The sequence below is a fragment of the Pongo abelii genome, chromosome 9, assembly GCF_028885655.2.
Source record: "Pongo abelii isolate AG06213 chromosome 9, NHGRI_mPonAbe1-v2.0_pri, whole genome shotgun sequence".
Lineage (NCBI taxonomy): Eukaryota > Metazoa > Chordata > Mammalia > Primates > Hominidae > Pongo > Pongo abelii.
The window spans coordinates 4,460,620-4,479,098 of NC_071994.2; the positions used below are offsets into that span (position 1 = coordinate 4,460,620).

Sequence of the window (18,479 nt, forward strand, 5' to 3'; positions counted from 1 at the left end):
TCAAAGCACTGGCCCTGCTCCAGCCCTGACAGTCTCACTCTCGGGGCACACCGAGGTCCCAGGGTTCTGAGGCTCCCTCCTCACAGCAGAGCCGGGTCAAGGGCTCCTTCATGGACAGTGCGAGCACATGGCCCAGCAGAGGGCGTGGAGAAAGCCCACGGCACATTGGGACCCCTCTTCTCACTCCCTCTAGTATGTGGAGCCCCTCATTCTAACCCAAGCACCATCCCACACCAGTGCTGACACAGCAGGCAACTCAGAGAGCGTCCACTATTTCCCCTATTGAAAAAGCAGGTCTTGCCCTAAGCCTCGGGCCTGTGCTGTGCCCTCTTCTTCCCACGTCTGTTCTGAGGTTGGCAGCTGACTCTCCGTCCACATGAGCCGTCACCTCCAAACCCTCTGTGGCAGACGCTGCCCATCCGTGTCCTCCGGGGTCTCACCCAGAAAACAGAGATGAAGGAGTGGCAGAGGCAGACGTGCCAAAGGGATTCCCCAGCGTAAGTTTTCATCAGAAGGAAGTTATAGGAAAACTGATCTAAAGACATGCCCAGAATGACAACTAGGCAAAGTTTCCAGCTTTTTGATTGAAAGGGATTCATCTCCAAAATTGCCTTTGATTTCACATTGACAAAATCACATCTGTTATTAAACAGTCACGCTGGGGAGATTGTATCTTGAAGCCTGAATGTGTAGACTCAGGGCTACGGGATGCAAGGAGACAAAGGAGCAAGACGGAAGCCTGCCCCGCGTGATGGATGCAGCCACCGCCGGCTGCAGGGAAAGGTGCAGCGTACTCAGGCCCCAGCGTAAACAGAATCCTGACAGCCCATCCAGGCTCCTCTCGCGTGTGCTTGTCCTCAATGTGTTCTTTTGTTCTGGGAGTGTCTAGCACATATTCCTCAAGTCTTAACGCAGAGATTTCAATTTTTTATTTTTTTTTTAGTTTCTGGAGTGGGCAAGTTACAAATAACTTAAGCCGTTTCCCCTTCGGTTTGGAATCTGAGTTTAATCTATTTATTTCCTGAGACAGGGTCTCTCTCTGTTGCCCAGGCTGGACTGTAATGGTGCGATCACAGGACACTGCAGTCTCCACCTCCCAGGTTCAAGTGATCCTCCCAGCTTAGCTTCCCAAGCAGCTGGGACTACAGGTGTGCACCACCATGCCCAGTTAATTATGTTTTTGTAGAGACGGGGTCTTGCTATGTTGCCCAGGCTGGTCTCAAACTCCTGGGCTCATAAGATCATCCTGCCTCGGCCTTCCAAAATGCTGGGATTACAGGTGCGAGTCCCGTACCTGGCCCTGAGTTATTTTTGACAACGTATCTGTCCCATGGTGCTGACCTGAGCTGAGCGCTAACCTGGCCCCGATGCCGGCTGGGACTGAGCAGCAGCAGCACCCCTTGCTGGACTCGCCCTGCTAGGACAGCTCTCCAGCTTGCCGGCTGAGAGGTGAGAGCAAGGCTCCACAAGCCTCCTTGGTTCCATGAGAGCACTGGCCTAAGACGGGGGGCACGTGGCACTAGGCCAGGCACAAGGTGAGGATGACAAGTCCCGACCCTTGAAAAGCCCAGCCCAGAGGGGAGTCTCCCTGGGAAGGACAGCAGGATGAGGCAAGGACAGCTGATGAGGGAAGCAGAGGCTGTTGTGGAGAACGCACAGAGAGAGGGAAGTGAGGGCTCTTCCAGGGAGCTCCTGGCACTCGGGAAGGCCTGAGCTGCACGTTCCAGGGTGAGCGAGATTCGCACTGAAAAAAGGTGCAGGCCGAGCAGCAGCAGAGAAGCCACAGCAGCTTCCCTACCAGGCTCTCCTGACACACTGCCTTTCTTTTCCCCAATATGTAATTTTCCCAACCCAGAGCAGGGAGCCCCATTTTTAGAATAAGTGTCTCTCTGCGCTAACTCCCCACAAGCCCCCTAAGCACAGGGCTCGCCTCAGTCTGCGGTGGGAAAGGCTCCTATCTACTTGCTTCGCTCACTGCACTGAACACATAGATTCCATCTGTCCGTCTGCACGTGCTTCGCTCACTGCCCTGAACACAGGGGTCCGTCTGCCTGTTTACACTCCTAAAAGCTATCAGACTTTTTTTAGACTCCAAAGATGATGATTCTGCACACATTGCTCTTCTCGGTGTCAGGGCATCTCTGTGGTAGTGACACAGCAACAACCATGTCTCTTTCCTGCAGAAGGCCCCTCACCCCACTCCTCCCCCAGGCTATTTATGGTCGTGGTTTGGGGTGCCCTGCCGGACCACCACATCATCTACTCTGCGGGGGACAGAGCAAGGTGCAGCTCACTGTGACACGGCAACATCACCCCGTGCCCAGCTCAAATGTTCATCCGGCTGGTGCATGAGGTGGGAGAGGGATATGGAATTACCGGCTGGAATCCGACACTGGCTGACACACTTCTTTCCACAGAGTAAAGGCAAGCATCTGTCAGGTCAGAACAAGCTTATGTTGCTCAGACTCAAAAGTTCACCTCTAGGATGTCTGTTTTACTGAAGAAACATGCAAACACACCGTGATCTCTTCCATCTTCTCTCCAGGAAGGAAAAGGTAGCCCTCCTGAGCTAACGTGGCTCCCTTTCTTAAGGTAGAGAGGACCTAAAGCATGGGTGGAGCTGGATGCATTTGGCCAACGTCCTCAATCAACATCTGCATGGCAGTCTGCATCCCATCAATGACAGCTGCTGGGAGGCTTGCCCAGACCTCTCGAATAGAGTGAGCACTGTCCCCAACCTGGTGGGCGCCGAATTTACACGAGGGAGACTGCTCTGATGGTCACTGAACGCATGAAGGATGTTAGCCAGGCCTTTGGCTGGATTCCGTGTGTGCTGTGAACCATGGGGGGCCTACAGATTTGACTTTGGTCTTTGGACTGGCATGACTTAGGCTGCGAGCTGGAACCGCAGGCATTGACAGTGATGAGACCTGGAGCCAGGATGCTTCTGGACTTCTGTCCTATCACAAGGCTGCCTCTGAGGGCCAATCTCCCTCTCTGGGCTTCCCCATGTAACACTGGCGCTCCAGCACCTCTGAGGGTTCTTAAAGAGTTTTGAAGAAAGCTAGAGTACTTCATGAGCAAGAACAATCAACAGCGGTCTACTCCGGGCAAATCACAACCTCAGCAGATGGACTCAAAACTGCTGATCTAAGGAAAGTCTGAGGGACGACTCTGCCACCCAGTCTAGTGGTCCAAGCACACCAGGAGCCTGGCACAGGCAGCCGCGGGCCACTTACCTTATCCATTCGGTCTTGTTCCACACCAAATTTCCCTCCATAGCCGTGGGAGGCTTTTGGTCCTGTTTCAAGCTCCTTCTCCTTAAGGGTCTGATGCTCTTGAAAGACATTCTCCCTCAGCTTGTGTATGCTTGATGGAAGAGATGAAAATAGGAACAAATCAATAAAACAGATGTGCAGCTTTGCCTCCTGGTATGATAAATAAGAACAGGTGACATTATCTTTGTAAATTTGTCAATCTGCTTATCTGATGTTCACCGATTGTCTCCCTGCACTGTGCCCTCCTGACTATTCTGCTGGCTGGCACACCCACTTTGGCAGTCTGCAGCGTCAGACGCATGCTCTGTGGGAGACAGAACACGAATCTGAAGGCAGACAGTGGGATCATCCCAAATCCCCGCTAAAGATGGCTCTACTGAAATCTGACCTTTATTTCACACGCAGAAAACAGGAAAGCTAGTCTGTAATCATCCAGAGGTAGAGGGGGAAACACAAGGCTATGGTCCCTTTCTCAGCCACTGGCAGAAGTCCAGTGGTGCTGAACATTTAGATGGTTCGTCTGTACTTGAAATACTCCAGCTTTTTTATACATTCAAAGATGAGAGAAAAGCGTTTCAGAATTTAACATCTAAACGCCATTAAAAATTTTTAATATAGCAGATAATGAAACAGATGACAAGGTGTGCTCAAATCCGGCAGGCCGGACACAGCTGTCATTGAGAGACCCCAGAGTGGTATGAAGGCCACTTTGGCATTTGGACTTTCTGCCCAAGAGACACCAGGCCGCCACCTTCAACATCTGGACAACAATCCTAGAATTGAGGATGAAATACAAACCAGGCTTGGAAACCGCCCAATACCCTTATGAGCAGGAGAAAGAAAGACACCACTCCTAAAACCTGGGAAGGCCCCAGAGCATGAAGAATGGGCTTATCCCCCATGTGTTCCTCTCTGAATCCTAACCAGCCCAAGGCTTTTGTGGTGGAGAGTTGTTTTTTCTCCAAGCCACCCTCCAAGACATGTTTTGAAGCCACAGGGAACAGAAGAGATGAGAAGAGGTACGATGACTCAACGAATTCAGGAGTCTGCTTAACGCCATAGCAAATACCCAAGGCTACAGTGGACTCCCAAGTGAGCCCCATTCCAGTCTCTTGTCCTGGGCAGCCGCACAGCCATTGGAGTTCCAAAGCTGCTTCTGTGGAAGGGAGTGTGCTGAGCAAGCCAGGGAGGGCCTAAAACTTGCGTATAAAAAGCCACTGGGGGCCAGGTGCGGCAGCGCACACCCGTGATCCCAGCACTTCGGGAGGCTAAGGCAGGAGAATCACCTGAGCTCAGGAGTTCAAGACCAGCCTGACCTCATCTTTACAAGAAAGAAAAGCACTTAGCTGGCCATGGTGGTGTGCGCTCATGGTTCCAGCTACTCAGGAAGCTGAGGTGAAAGGATCGCTTGAACCCAGGAAGTCAAGGCTGCAGTGAGCTATGATTGCACCACTGCACTCCAGCCTGGGTGACAGAGTGAGACCCTGTCTCAAAATAAATAAATAAATAAATAAATAAATAAATCTTTAAAAACAAAATAAAAAGCCACTGTGCAGACTGTGCCTTCTTTTCTGGAGGATGGACTGAATCTTTCTCAGCTGAAGGGACCGCGGCCAAGCGGGACAGTCTTCCCAGGATACTGGGGCGGTCACTGGGTCAGTGGTGCTGCCTTCACAGCCAGGGAAAGGAGGATCCACTCTGAACCCAGCGTGGCCTAAAATAAAAGTCTGAGCATATTTTAAAAGTTCCTTTTATCTACAATTCCTGACGAAGAAAAAAAACTGCCCCAAGAGCTGGCATTTTAGATAGTGCCAAGTGAGAAACAATGACAGGGTTCACTCAGTGCCCTACTCTGGGCTTTTGATAAGAACACAAAGCTCACAGTACCTCACTATTAACACATAATCATTTCCAAATAATAAAAAAAGGGACGGGGCATTTAAGGTCTCAGTTATTCAGACATCTCATACTTTAGAAACCTCTCGCTTGTAAGGTAGAGCTTAGGGAAAAATGTTCCCTGATAAAAGTCACAATACTGAGAAGCGGACACGCTAAAATTATAAATATGGAAATTGTTTGCAATGGGAATTTAAAAATTACTGAGCACATAAGTATCTAAATATACACATATAAACATATACAGTACACAAATACACACATATACGTGTGTGTCTTATATTCATTTACTGCATGGGTATCAGGTCAAGAAGATAAATGCAGTTTCCACACGGGCTGTCCCTCCACAGATGACCATAAGCCCTGTTGCACCTGGGGCTCCACCCGCAGAGGGGCCCTCGGGAGGGTGGTGGCGACGCCTCTTACTTGATATGCTCCTGGTGCCCGGAGCCCTGCACCGTCTTGGCACCCCATCTTTGCTCCTTCTCACTCACATCATTCTGAAAAGAAAAGCGACCAGTAATCTCACAGCCTGGGTTGCGACACAGACAAACCACCACCCCATCAAAGAAAAACCCAGGAGAGCCACTTCCACTTCATGAAAAAGGAAAGCAAAGGCTGGAGGCTCCTACCACAAAATCGGGGTCAGTCTCCCAGTCATCGGCCCCCGCGTCATCCTGGGCGATGGACACAGCGTGGCCTGCTGAAGCTTTCCACATCTGAAAGAGCGGCCGGGGAGGGTTACGGAGGCCTCAGGGCACCATCCAGAGGCCAGCAGATGAGCCCTTTGGCCAAAACTACCGAGATTCTAGGCAACCCAGGAGGACGAGGCTGCAGGACCAGCCAAGCCTTCGTGATCCCTAAGCCTGAATGACAACCACAGGAGTGAAAGAAACTTCACCTTGGGGTTCTAACACTGCCGTCACCCGGTGTCAGAAATATACTGGAAATACTCTTTGGCTTCAACTTGAGTGAGAAAGTTTTCTGGAAAATAAAAAAGTCGGGTGTGCACTTACTTTATTCATTAAGAACATATTCCTGTTCTGCTCAATCATACGATGATAATTTCCAACCAAAAATAAAAGCACCATTTTGGGTTATATATTATAAATATACTAAATGTTACTAATGGTAAATCTCATGGTATGTGTATTTTATCACCATTTTTTAAAAAGTGCACCCATTTTGATTTCAAGTGCTTACTGAAACCATAACAATAATTTTCCTAATTCAGACTTACAATTTAATAAGTGTTTCAAGTAGTTTATTGGAGAACTGCTTTACTCTCTACTTGGGAGAAAACATGAATATAAAATGCCACCTTTTCCTCTATCAGGCAGCTGTGCAAGTGGGCAGCCACCTTCTCCCTTAGCCCTTGAAGACTGGAAGGTTTTCTCTGTTATACAGAAAAATGGCGCACCTGTAAACCCTAACAAGACAATTCTTGTAACTGCAGTGGTAAAATCTAAACTTTTAAGGTTTTTTTTTTTTTTTAAACTATGTATAATAGGAAGTGATTCCTTTTCCACAGAAATAGTAATACAATTTCACACAGGCCACAGAGCAACTGAGGTATTATTTTAAATCAAACAACCATAAGCTGTGCCCAGGGGTCTGAACTGAGGACACCCAATTCACTTTTTCTCAGGCGCCATGTTGGGACTCTAGCGCCCTGAATCAGGACGGGACAAAACCCCTTTGCAGCTTGAGACTGTCCCATCTGGCTCCTCCCCCTCCAGCCTGGCTGGGTCTCAAGTCCAAATCCAATGTGACAGTGAGGGACCAATCAGGGCAGCGTGCTCTCAAATTTCTAGGTGCGACTTTGTCTCTTGGGGAAGAACCGTCTGCCAAGGGGTGTAGCAGGACCAAAAGTGCCCCTGGAACCTCGTGTCAATGCCCAAAGCATGGCAAGAATTTCCAGAGTGATCTGATTTTGCCAGGATTTTAGAGAACAGATGAACTAGAATCTCAGAACGGAAAGGCACAACCAGTCCATCTTGTCCCAACACACCCATTTATAAATGAAGCAACGGCTGCAGGAAAGAGAAATGGGATGCTCGGTCTCCAGCTGCCCCATGGCAACATGCTGCCTTGGCAAGGGGGCTGCTCGCCTGCGGGACTTCAACTGCCTATGGTTCCCACCACTGAGGAGGTGGCTGCAGGAAAGGACAGGAGTCCCTGCAGGGCTGGTGAGGCCACCTTCACCCCCAAGGCAAAGGAAAAAGGCGGCAGGTGTCTTTGCCTGGTACTTTTTCAGGCTCATCGGGGAGAGATTAGCAGAGCACAGTCTCTGCTCATCTTCCTGGACGCAGCTTCACCAGCGGGCGGGGTGGGCACCTGTGAGCTTCACAGTCCTGCGCCTGGGGGCCCCACCCACTTTCATGGGGTGGGGAAGGGGCCAGATTTCCCCCTCAGGGAGGACAGGAATGGGTTCTCTTCCTCAATTCCAGAGTTTTCTGCAATTGTCTCCTTTAAGTCATATGCAACAGAAACCTGACTTTATTTTTTAAACAATGAAATTTCCTTCCAGAATATTATCTCTCTCCCAGTAAATCCACAGAAACAGCAACCTCCCCCGTTTCCTGTTAAAGGGATTTTTGCCCTTAACATCCATAGGAAAAGAATGTTAGGATGTTCACAATGCATAAGTACCTTTCTTTCCGCTTGGAGATAAAAGGGTGCTCACAAAACTCTGTTTAAAACACAGTAATCCAATGAGGAATTTCCAGGCATTGGGGAATGATTCCGTCTGTGAAAAGATTAAGAGTAAAAAGCTCAGAAGGATGTCTGTTGAGCAGCTTCCTGGGCAAACCCTTCTGTGTGGAGATCTTTTTAGAAAACTTCAGAAATCTTCCCAAATATAACAAAGTTTCGTAAGGAAATCCGAGAGGAGGATGGGAAGACTTGCATTTTACTAATAAAAAAGTTCAACAGAGAGAAACTAAAGAAATAAGTTTTGAAAGACTTCTAAACTACATGATGATTTTTTGTTTTTTTTTGTTTTGTTTTTCTTTTTTTGTTTTTTTTTTTGAGATGGAGTTTCACTCTTGTTGCACAGGCTGGAGTGCAATGGCACAATCGCGGCTCACCACAAACTCCACCTCGTGGGTTCAAGTGATTCTCCTGCCTCAGCCTCCCAAGTAGCTGGGATTACAGGCAGGTGCCACCACGCCCAGCTAATTTTGTATTTTTAGTACAGACGGGTTTTCTCCATGTTGGTCAGGCTGGTCTCAAACTCCCAACCTCAGGTGATCTACCTGCCTTGGCCTCCCAAAGTGCTGGGATTACAAGCGTGAGGCATCGCGCCCGGCCTACATGATGTTTCTTACGAATGCAAAAAGAAATTATTGCCTTAATTGCTAGTATGCATTTACTGTTTGCTATAATTCTTAGAGATTTTCACTTTTTATTCATTCTCATTAATGACATAAAATAAAATTATTACTGTGAGCTTTTTAAAACAATAATATAAGAAAAACACTCCTTGAGAAGATCATGATATGGCCGGGAGAAAAAACCAGTACGGTGACCGTCTATCAAGACATGAGAGTGGCAGCTGGAGAGCCGAGGAGGAGGAGGCTGCATTCCTAAAGAACATATACGGTTACCGCGCAGGGAGCAAGACTCCAGTTCCCCAGAGGGTGGCCAAGCACATGACCCCTTCCCTAGGACCACACATCAGCCTCAACTGGACACCACACTGCTAGACATCACACATCAACAAATGAAATCCCCTTGTCCCTAGGAACAAGCCGGTCACAGGCAGAGTGGTTTCTCATGCATTAGGAACTAGGGGATGGTGCCTGGCTGGCCCTCCTGGTAATTAATTAATTTCCTGTCTGAAACCCAACTATTTGCTCCATCTCTCTCCCCGGTTCCCTTTGGCAATCCTAACTTCTACAGATTGCTTGCTACATTCTGGTTACTGCAGTTATTAGTGTAATCAGCAAGCATCTATACAACTCTGCCTAAAAAATTAGCCACGCATGGTCGTGTATACCTGCAGTCCCAGCTACTTAGGAGGCTGAGGTGGGGGAACTGCTTGAGCCCAGGAGCTCAAGGCTGCAGTGAGCCATGATCACACCAATGCACCCCAGCCTGGGAGACAGAGAGAGACCCTGTCTCATACATAAATCAATCATAAAGTAAAAAATAAAAATCTACTCATGAGCAGCTAACGATAGGCTCAAATCCACAATTTTATACCCTTAATATTTGAAATTTAAAAAAAATCACAAAAATAACCAATAGAAAATAAGTTAGATTATTTTGTGGATCCAAAGATAAAAAGCCTCTAGAGCCCTACCTCAAAACCATACAGAAAAATTAACTCAAAAATGAACTAAAATCCTAAAAGGGTGTAAATTTTTGTGACTTTGAATTTGGCAATAGTTTCTTAGATATGACACCAAAACACAAGAGGAAAAAAATAAATTGTACAAAATTTAAAATTTTGTGTTTCATCAAGAAGGTGACAAGACGATCCCGAGAGAAAAGTATTTTGAACCGTAGATCCAGAATATATAAAGAACTCTTGGCTGGGCGCGGTGGGCTCACGCCTGTAATCCCAGCACTTTCGGAGGCCGAGGCGGGAGGATTATGAGGTCAAGAGATCGACACCATCCTGGCCAACATGGTGAAACCCCGTCTCTACTAAAAATACAAAAATTAACTGGGTGTGGTGACGCGTGCCTGTAGTCCCAGCTACTTGGGAGGCTGAGGCAGGAGAACTGCTTGAACCTGGGAGACGGAGGCTGTTGTGAGCCGAGACTGCGCCACTATATTGCAGCCTGGTGACAGAGTGAGACTCCATCTCAAAAAAAAAAAAAAAGGAACTCTTATAATTCAATAAAAAGGACGAATAACCCCATTTAAAAATGGTTGAAGGATCTGAAGAGACATTTCTTCAGAGGAGATATACAAATGGCCAACAAGCTCAGGAAAAGTTTGTTCAATGTCATTAACCACCAGGGAAATGCACATCAAAACCACAATGAGAACCCACCTCATACCCACTAGGATGACTAAAATAAAACAGCCAATGACAAGTCTCAGCAACAGTGTGGAGAAACTGGAAGCCTCATAGACTGCTGACAGGGATGTTAAATGGAAAAGGTCTGGCAGTTCCTCAGAAGGTTAAACTCAGGTACTGTATGACTCAGCAACTCCACTCCTAGGTCTACGCCCAAGAGAAATAAAGTATAAGCACACAAAAACTTGTGCATGAGTGTTCAGAACAGCACTATTCATAGCAGCCAAAAAACAGAAACACTCCAAATGTCCATCAACTGATAGATACATAGCATGTGGTCTACCTAACTCAAAGGCATTTTATTCTGCCACAAAGAGGATCCAGCAGTGACACCTGCTACAGCGTGGAGGGACCTCAAAGCCATTACGCAAAGGAAAACCATGCACAAAAGACCACATATTATACGATTCAATTTCTTGGAAATGTCTGGAGTTCGCAAATCTACAGAGACAAAAGATACATTGCTGGTTGCCCAGGGCTGGGCGGATGGTGGTGGTGAGGATCGTGATCCCGGTCATGGCTAAAAGGTACAAGGGCTTCTTTTTGAGGTGATAAAATTATTCTGAAATTGATTGTGGTGACAGTTGTACAACTGCATGAAGATACTAAAAACCAGTGGAGAGTACACACTAAACAGGCACATTGTATGGTATGTGAATTATATCTCAATAAATCTGTTACAATACGGTTCAAAAGAAGATAATGACTCTGTCCAACCTCAATATTAAACCTTCCTTACAAACGTCAGTGTACAAATCAAGATTGCACAAACGTGAAGTAATCTTCCTGTCTAGACAGAGTGAAAAATTCCTCTATACAAGAACTTTTTTTCTCTTTTTCAGACAGAGTCTTGCTCTGTTGCCCAGGTTGGAGTGCAATAGCGCGATCTCGGCTCACTGCAACCTCTGTCTCCCAGGTTCAAGTGATTTTCCTGCCTCAGCTTCCCAAGTAGCTGGGATTACAGGCATGCGCCATCACACCCAGCTAATTTTTTGTATTTTTAGTAGAGATGGGGTTTCATTATGTTGGTCCAGGCTGATCTCCAACTCCTGGCCTCAAGTGATTTGCCAGCCTCAGCCTCTCAAAGTGCTGGGATTACAGGCATGAACCACCGCGCCTAACCGGCCCCCCACCAGCCTTTTTTTTCTTTTTTTTTCTGAGACAGGGTCTTGCACTGTGGCCCAGGCTAGAGTGCAGAGGCACAGCCTCAGCTCACTGCAACCTCTGTGTCCCAAGCTCAAGTGATCCTCCCACCTCAGCCTCCCGAGTAGCTAGGACTACAGGAATGCACCACCACACCCAGCTAATTTTTCTTTTTTTTTTTTTTTTTTTGTTTGAGACGCAGTCTCACTCTGTTGCCCAGGCTGGAGTGCAATGGCATGATCTCAGCTCACTGCAACCTCCGCCTCCTGGGTTCAAGCGATTCTCCTGCCTCAGCCTCCTGAGTAGCTGAGACTACAGGCACCTGTCAGTACACCCAGCTAATTTTTCTTTCTTTTTTTTGAGACGGAGTCTCACTCTTTTGCCCAGGCTGGAGTGCAATAGCGTGATCTCGGCTCACTGCAACCTCCACTTCCCAGGTTCAAGCGATTCTCTTGCCTCAGCCTCCTGAGTAGCTGGGACTACAGGCATATGCCACCACGCCCGGCTAATTTTTTGTATTTTTTTTTTTTTTAGTAGAGACGGGGTTTCACTGTGTTAGCCAGGATGGTCTCAATCTCCTGACCTCGCGATCTGCCCACCTCAGCCTCCCAAAGTGCTGGGATTACAGGTGTGAGCCACCGTACCCGGCCAATTTTTCTATCTTTAATAGAGATGGGGTTTCCCCATGTTGCCTAGGCTGATCTGGAAACTCCTGGGCTCAAGCAATCCACCTGCCCTTAGCCTCCCAAAGTGCTGAGATTACAGATGTGAGCCACCGAGCCTGGACGAAGAATGTTTTAAATGACAGGACAGAACCATCCGTCCACCATCAGCTTTCCATTAGCCTCAGCATCTATGGCAGAGCAGGAGAAAGGAAACAGACACTTGCGTAGCCAAAATCACCATCACAGGCACACTCCCTACACCACACTTACTCAAGGGAAACCCCGCCCCCAACATTTACTCCGTTTACTCAAAGCAGTGCGTGAGCAGATGGGGTTGGCTTGGGCCACAGTGAAAGCCAAGCCTGCTCCTGGAGCACAGTCCCCTGCTCTTGGCTGGCCCAGGCCATGGGAATACTGCAACACAAGGCAGCAACCAGCGCTCACACCAATTCACACTCTCAGGACACCTTTTCTGAGCACCTACTGCGTGGCACAGACTGAAGATCTGAATTGCCGATTATGTGCACTGTCATTTTAAAAGTGTTTTAAAAACAAGTCCATCAAAATGCTACAATTAAAAGTCAGCTTTAGCTGGGCCTGCAGTCCCAGCTACTTGGGAGGCTGAGGTGGGAGGATCGCTTAAGGCCAGCAGTTCAAGGTTGCAGTGTGCTAGATGGCACCTGTGAAGAGCCTCTGCACTCCAGCCTGGGGACAGGGTCTCGCTCTGTCACCCAGGCTGGAGTACAGTGGTGCGATCGAGCTCACTGCAGCCTCCAACTCCTGGGCTTGAGATCCTCTGCCTCAGCGTCCCAAGTAGCTGGGACAACAGGTGCAAGCCAACATGCCCAGCGAATTTCTTTTTTTCTTTTTTGTAGACACAAGGTCTCCCTGTGTTGCCCAGGCTAGTCTGGAACTCCTGGCCTCAAACAAGCCTCTCACCTTGGCCTCCCAAAGTGCAGGGATTACAGGTGTGAGCCACCGCACCCCTGCCCCAGGTCAAAAGAAATTTCTTTTCAGTAAGATTTAGCAGAAGGTTAGCTTCTACTTCTAGGGGACCTAATATCAAAACCACCCTGCCTCCCCAACTTTTTATTGAGTCCCACTTAAAAGAGTTTCTTGTTCCTTGAGTATCTGGCGAATACTTCTCTAACCAGAGGAGAAATAGGACTGACTCAGTGCTCTGGAGCCGGTGACTCACCCACACGGTCAAACACGGGAATGGAGATGGGAATGGGGACAGGAGCAGGCGGCCAGCCCCTCCTGCGCCACGGCCTTGGGACCGGCCGGGCTTGAGGGCTGGATCATGCCTGAAGGATCTAGTGGGTGAAGTCCCCCCAACAGAGCCTGCACAGCCAAGTCAACACTGAGCCCAAAGGGAGCGCATGGGATTCCAGGAAGCGCTCATCGGATGCCTCCGGAGCTTCGTTCAGCAGAAAAATGAATTCCTCCCCAAGGGGCCCGACACGTCCACAGATTCCAGTGGGAGGAAGCCCTGCCCCTTCTCACCCGAGGCCTTCCAGCTTCAGGGATCAGGCATCCCTTAGACTATCCAGGGGATGGAAACGTAACAGAAAGCCCCAAAGCACCGTTCTGGTGATTTTAAACACACCCCGAAGGAGGGTTCCAAATTTAGAGCCTCACGACTAGCTGCAGCCGCGCCTCGCTGCCTCCACTGACCTGATTGCAAAACCTCCGCTCAGGTGCAGGCCGGGCGGATCCCCAGCTGCTCCGCCACGTCCCACAGCGAGCCCCTCAAAGTTGCGCACCCCAGCCGCCTTGACCCCGCGGACCTCATTCCTTTTCCCTGCGCCTGGATCCCTTTCCCTGGAGCCCCAATCCCCTCCCCTCGGACCCTATACCTTTCCTCCGCGCCCCGACCCCTTCCCCTCGAACCCCAATTCCCTTCCCTCGGACCCCATCCCTGTAGCTCTGCGCCTGGACTCCTTCCCGTCAGACCCCAATCCCCTCCCCTCGGACCCCCTCCCTCTCAGACCCCTCGCCCTTTCCTTGAGACACCACACACCCACCTTCCATGGCCCCTCGAACCCCGGCCCCCTCCGCTCGGACACCCGAACCCCACAAGCCCAGCCCCTCTCCCTCGGGCCCCAATACCCTCCCCCTCGGAGCCCATCCCCCTCTCCTATTCCCTCGGACCCACGACCCCTCCCAGCCTGGCCCCTCTCCTGCCCTGGAGCCCCTGGGGCCCAGGGACCCTCCCCTCAGAGCTGAGACCCCCCCACTCAGAGCTGAGACCCCAATTTGGCCCCTCTCTAACCTTCCTCCGCGGACCCCAGCCCCGAGCCCTCCGTGCCCTCTTGCCCCCTGCCCGGCCCCCTTGGGCCCAGACCCGTCCTCGTGGCCCTCGCGGACCCCCGGCCCTCGCCCTGCCCCGCCCCAGGCCGGGAAAGCCTCGCCACTCTGCCCCGGCCCCCGAAACCGCGAGCGGAAGAGCGGTGAGACCGCTGCGGCCGCCGCTTCCTTCCCCTTTCGCGGCCAGGCGACGCCACAAGAGGGAAGAAGCAGAGCCGGGCCTGCACCCCGGGCGGACGCCGCGCTCGCTCACCGCCGCCTGGGGTCGGTCCGGCCCGGGTCGGCCCTGGATCCCGCCGCGCCCGCCGCTCCTAGGCGCCAGGCTCTACTTCCGGTTCCGCGGGCGGGGGCGGGGCCGCATCCGGGTCCCCCGAACGGCACCGCCCCCTTCCCCGCCCCCTCCTGTGTCCCGGCCCGCAAGAGCCCCGGGCGTCCGCCCGCAGCTGGCTAAGCGCTATCCCGGCCTGTGGCGGGTCTGCAGAGCGCGCCCGAAAGTGGCGTTGCGCGCGCAGAGGAGGGTCGCTGAGCAGCACACAGCCCGCGGCGGGGTCTCAGGATACGCGGCGCTGCCCGGGGCCGGGGGAAGGAAGCCAGCCGGGAGACGCATGAGAGACGCATGTGCCCTGAGCCCGGGAGCGGGGAGCCTCTCCCTCTCTCCATCCTCCCTCCGCGCGCGCACTCAGCCGTCCTCGTCCGCTCACCATGCACCCCACCCCAGAAAGGACCACATGCGTGCCAGGGACGCGAGCCCCGGCCGCAGGGACCTAGCAGCCTAGAAGGTGAGTCAAGCGTTAAACCACATGGGTACTCACCTGGGAAATGAGATAAATGCCAAGAAGAAGTGAGAGTTTCATAACATCGTACTGGGGAGACGGTAGGACCTGAACCCCTGGGAGACCAGAGGTTTCTTTGGGCGATTCACATGTTAGCCAAGATGTGAAGGCCCCATAGAAGTAAACAAGGTAAGGAGGGAAGAATTTTCCAGGCAGGCCAACAGCAGGTTCAGAGGCCCCAAGGCAGGAACGGTCTTGCAGCAGGGGAACTGGAGGAGGCTCAGCTCAGCATGGCAGAGGGGCTGGTGGTGCAGCGGAGCTGTGGTGTAAGAGGGGCCAGGTCATGCAGAGGCCGAAAGAGCACAGCGAGGACCTCGGTCTTTATTCTGGGAGACACGGGAAGTCCTTGGAGGAAGTTAAGCAGATAAGAGACATCATGAAGTTTGGGCCAGGCGCAGTGGCCCACCCCTGTAATCATAACACTATGGGAGGCTGACATGGGAGGATCGCGTGAGGCCAGGAGTTCGAGACCAGCCTGGTCAGCATAGTGAGACCCCCCCGTCCCCCCGCCCGCCATCGCTAAAAAAATAAATAAGACATCATGAAGTTTGAATTGTAATGAGATCACTCTGGCTGCTGTGTGGAGAACGGATGGGAGAAGGGCCAGGTAGAGCCTGACGTAGCCAATTCGGGCAGACCGCTGGTGGCAGGTAAGATGGGGAGAAGTGGATGGATGCCAGGAGGCACTTAGAAAGCTAAGCTATCAGATGTGAGGATGAATTGGGACTGTGGGTGGCGGAAGGAAATGTCAGGTGTTGATCATTTTTTTAAAGGTAAAATCATGACCTTCATACACATATAAAATGAACACGTCAAATATTTTATTTAACTCAATAATGAATACATCATAAGTTGTTACAAATTGTTTAAAGAATTTGGCCAGATGCAGTGGCTCATGCCTGTAATCCCAACACTTTGGGAGGCCAAGGCAGGAGGATTGCTGGAGTTCAGGAGTTTGAGACCAGCCTGGGCAGCATGGCAAGACCCTGTCTACCAAAAAAAAAAAAATTTTTTTTAAGAAAAAAATTAGCCAGGCATGGTGGCGTATACCTGTGGTCCCAGCTATTCTGGAGGCTGAGGCAAAAGGACCGCTCTAGCACGGGCAACAGAGACCCTGTGTCAAAAAAAAAAAAACCAAAGAAGTCAAAAGAATGCTGAAATGAATTTGCAAAAACTGATCTATCTCTAGTGCAATGGTCAATTGCATTTAACTGGACACAGCTAATTTGCATTTTCTGCGCACAAGGATTGTTGGTCAGGCTTGTAATCCCAGCACTTTGAGAGGCAAGGCCAGAGGACTGCTTGAGCCCAGGAGTTCAAGACCAGCCTGGGCAATATAGACCCCATCTCTGAAAAAAAAAAATTTTTTTTTTACATTGCTGACTGGTTTTGTTTGTTTGTTTAATCTTTAGAGACAGGGGCTGGAGTGCAGTGGTGCAATCAAGGCTCACTGCAGCCTCGATCTCCTGGGCTCAAGTGATCCTCCCACCTCAGCCTCCCAAGTAGCTGTAGCTGGAACTAAGGCACATGCCACCACACTGGGCTAATTTTTTTTTTTTTTTTTTTTTTGAGATGGAGTTTCCCTCTTGTTGCCCAGGCTGGAGTGCAATGGCGCCATCTCAGCTCACTGCAACCTCTGCCTCTCGGGTTCAAGCAATTCTCCTGCCTCAGCCTCCCGAGTAGCTCGGATTACAGGCATGCGTCACTTTGCCCGGCTAATTTTGTATTTTCAGTAGAGACAGGGTTTCTCCATGTTGGTCAGGCTGGTCTCGAACTCCCGACCTCTGGTGATCCTCCCGCCTCGGCCTCCCAAAGTGCTGGGATTACAGGCGTGAGCCACCATGCCCGGCCTCTAATTTTTTAATGTTTTTGTAGATACAGGGTCCTGCTATGTTGCTGATGCTGGTCTCGAACTCCTGTGCTCAAGTGACCCTCCTGCACTGGGATTACATGTGTGAACCAGCACATTGCCAGGCCACGTTGCTGCCTGTTTTTTAAAGGTTAATATCTACCTCTACAGAGCTATAAAATCATCTAGCCAAAAAAGCAGGCATAGCCGGTGGTGTCCATCTTAGAGGGAGCCCTCTGACTGTATTGATCCGGCACAAACCCCTCCTCTCAAAGCCCTCACTGCGTCACACCTTTTGCCATAAGAGGTCATAGTCATAGGTGCTGAGGATTAGACTGTGGACATATCTTTGGGCGCCCATAGAAATGTTCTTATTTCTATTAAAATTGGAAAAATGAACTTTTAGGTTGAAGAAAATGTATTTTATTCAAGAAAACATTTAAAGAAAATATAGCAGCCAGGCGCCGTGGCTCATGCCTGTAATTCCAGCACTTTGGGAGGCCAAGGCAGGCGGATCACCTGAGGTCAGGAGTTCAAGACCAGCCTGGCCAACTTGGTGAAACCCCGTCTCTAAAATTAAAGTACAAAAATTAGCTGGGCTAATTTTACAGAGAAGGAAAGCCAAAGCTCACTGCAGACTTTTCAGCAGGAGGGCGGTGTTCGTGGCTTAGAAAGACCAGTCTGCTGCCGGTGAAGAGCGGGCTGCTTCAGAGTGGCTCCTAGGGAGAAAGGGGCAGGACACTCTTCCACATGCCCATTGCCATCCACAGGAGATTGTGTGGCAGAGACTGAGGCTGGCCGCAGGAATTACACATACAGTGTAAAATTTGCAAAGCAAGAAGTATAGCTGTGCTCAAAAACAGGTCGAGGCCGGGTGCCGTGGCTCACGCCTGTAATCCCGGCACTTTGGGAGGCCAAGGCAGGTGGATCACTTGAGGTCAGGAGTCCGAGACCATCCTGGCCAACCTGGTGAAACCCCGTCTCTATTAGCCAGGCATGGTGGCAGGTGCCTGTAATCCCAGCTACTTGGGAGGCTGAGGCAGGATAATCGCTCAAACCCGGGAGGTGAAGGTTGCAGTGAGCTGAGATTGTGCCATTGCACTCCAGCCTGGGAGACAGAGCAGGACTCTATCAAAAAAAAAAAAAAAGTGATATCTCTGTGAGCCAGAAATGAAGAGAAATGCAAAGTGCTGAGTGGGCCTGCAACTGCAAAGCTGCTGGGCCTGGGTCACCCACGCTTGTAAAAGAAGCACGCAGCCAGGGGTGCACCAGTGGTCCCAGCTACTTGGGGAGGCCGAGATGGGAGGAATCACTTGAGCCCGGGAGTGCAAGACCAGCTGGAGCAACATGGTGTGAACCTGTCTCAAAAAAATAAAAATAAAGAAAAATGTTAAAAACCCATGCAGCCAAAGAGGGATGTCCAGACAGCCTTATGTCCAGGACCTGAGCAAAGCAGTCCCTGACTTAGGGTGC

General features: G+C 50.3%; 1 protein-coding gene across 8 annotated transcripts in view; it reads right to left on the reverse strand.

Moving 5' to 3' along the window:
- Positions 1-14,708, reverse strand: part of CTTN (cortactin) — a 37,904-nt gene extending 23,196 nt beyond the window's left edge. For 2 of the 8 annotated variants that reach the window (XM_024254621.3, XM_024254617.3), the window contains exons 1-6: positions 14,578-14,707; positions 7,827-7,923; positions 6,076-6,158; positions 5,807-5,893; positions 5,601-5,674; positions 3,240-3,369 (exon numbers count right to left, since the gene is read on the reverse strand). In XM_024254621.3, coding sequence (XP_024110389.1) covers positions 3,240-3,369; positions 5,601-5,674; positions 5,807-5,893 — 291 coding nt within the window. In that variant the 5' untranslated portion in view covers positions 6,076-6,158; positions 7,827-7,923; positions 14,578-14,707. 8 annotated transcript variants of the gene reach the window in all.
- Between the last annotated feature and the right edge of the window lie 3,771 nt (positions 14,709-18,479).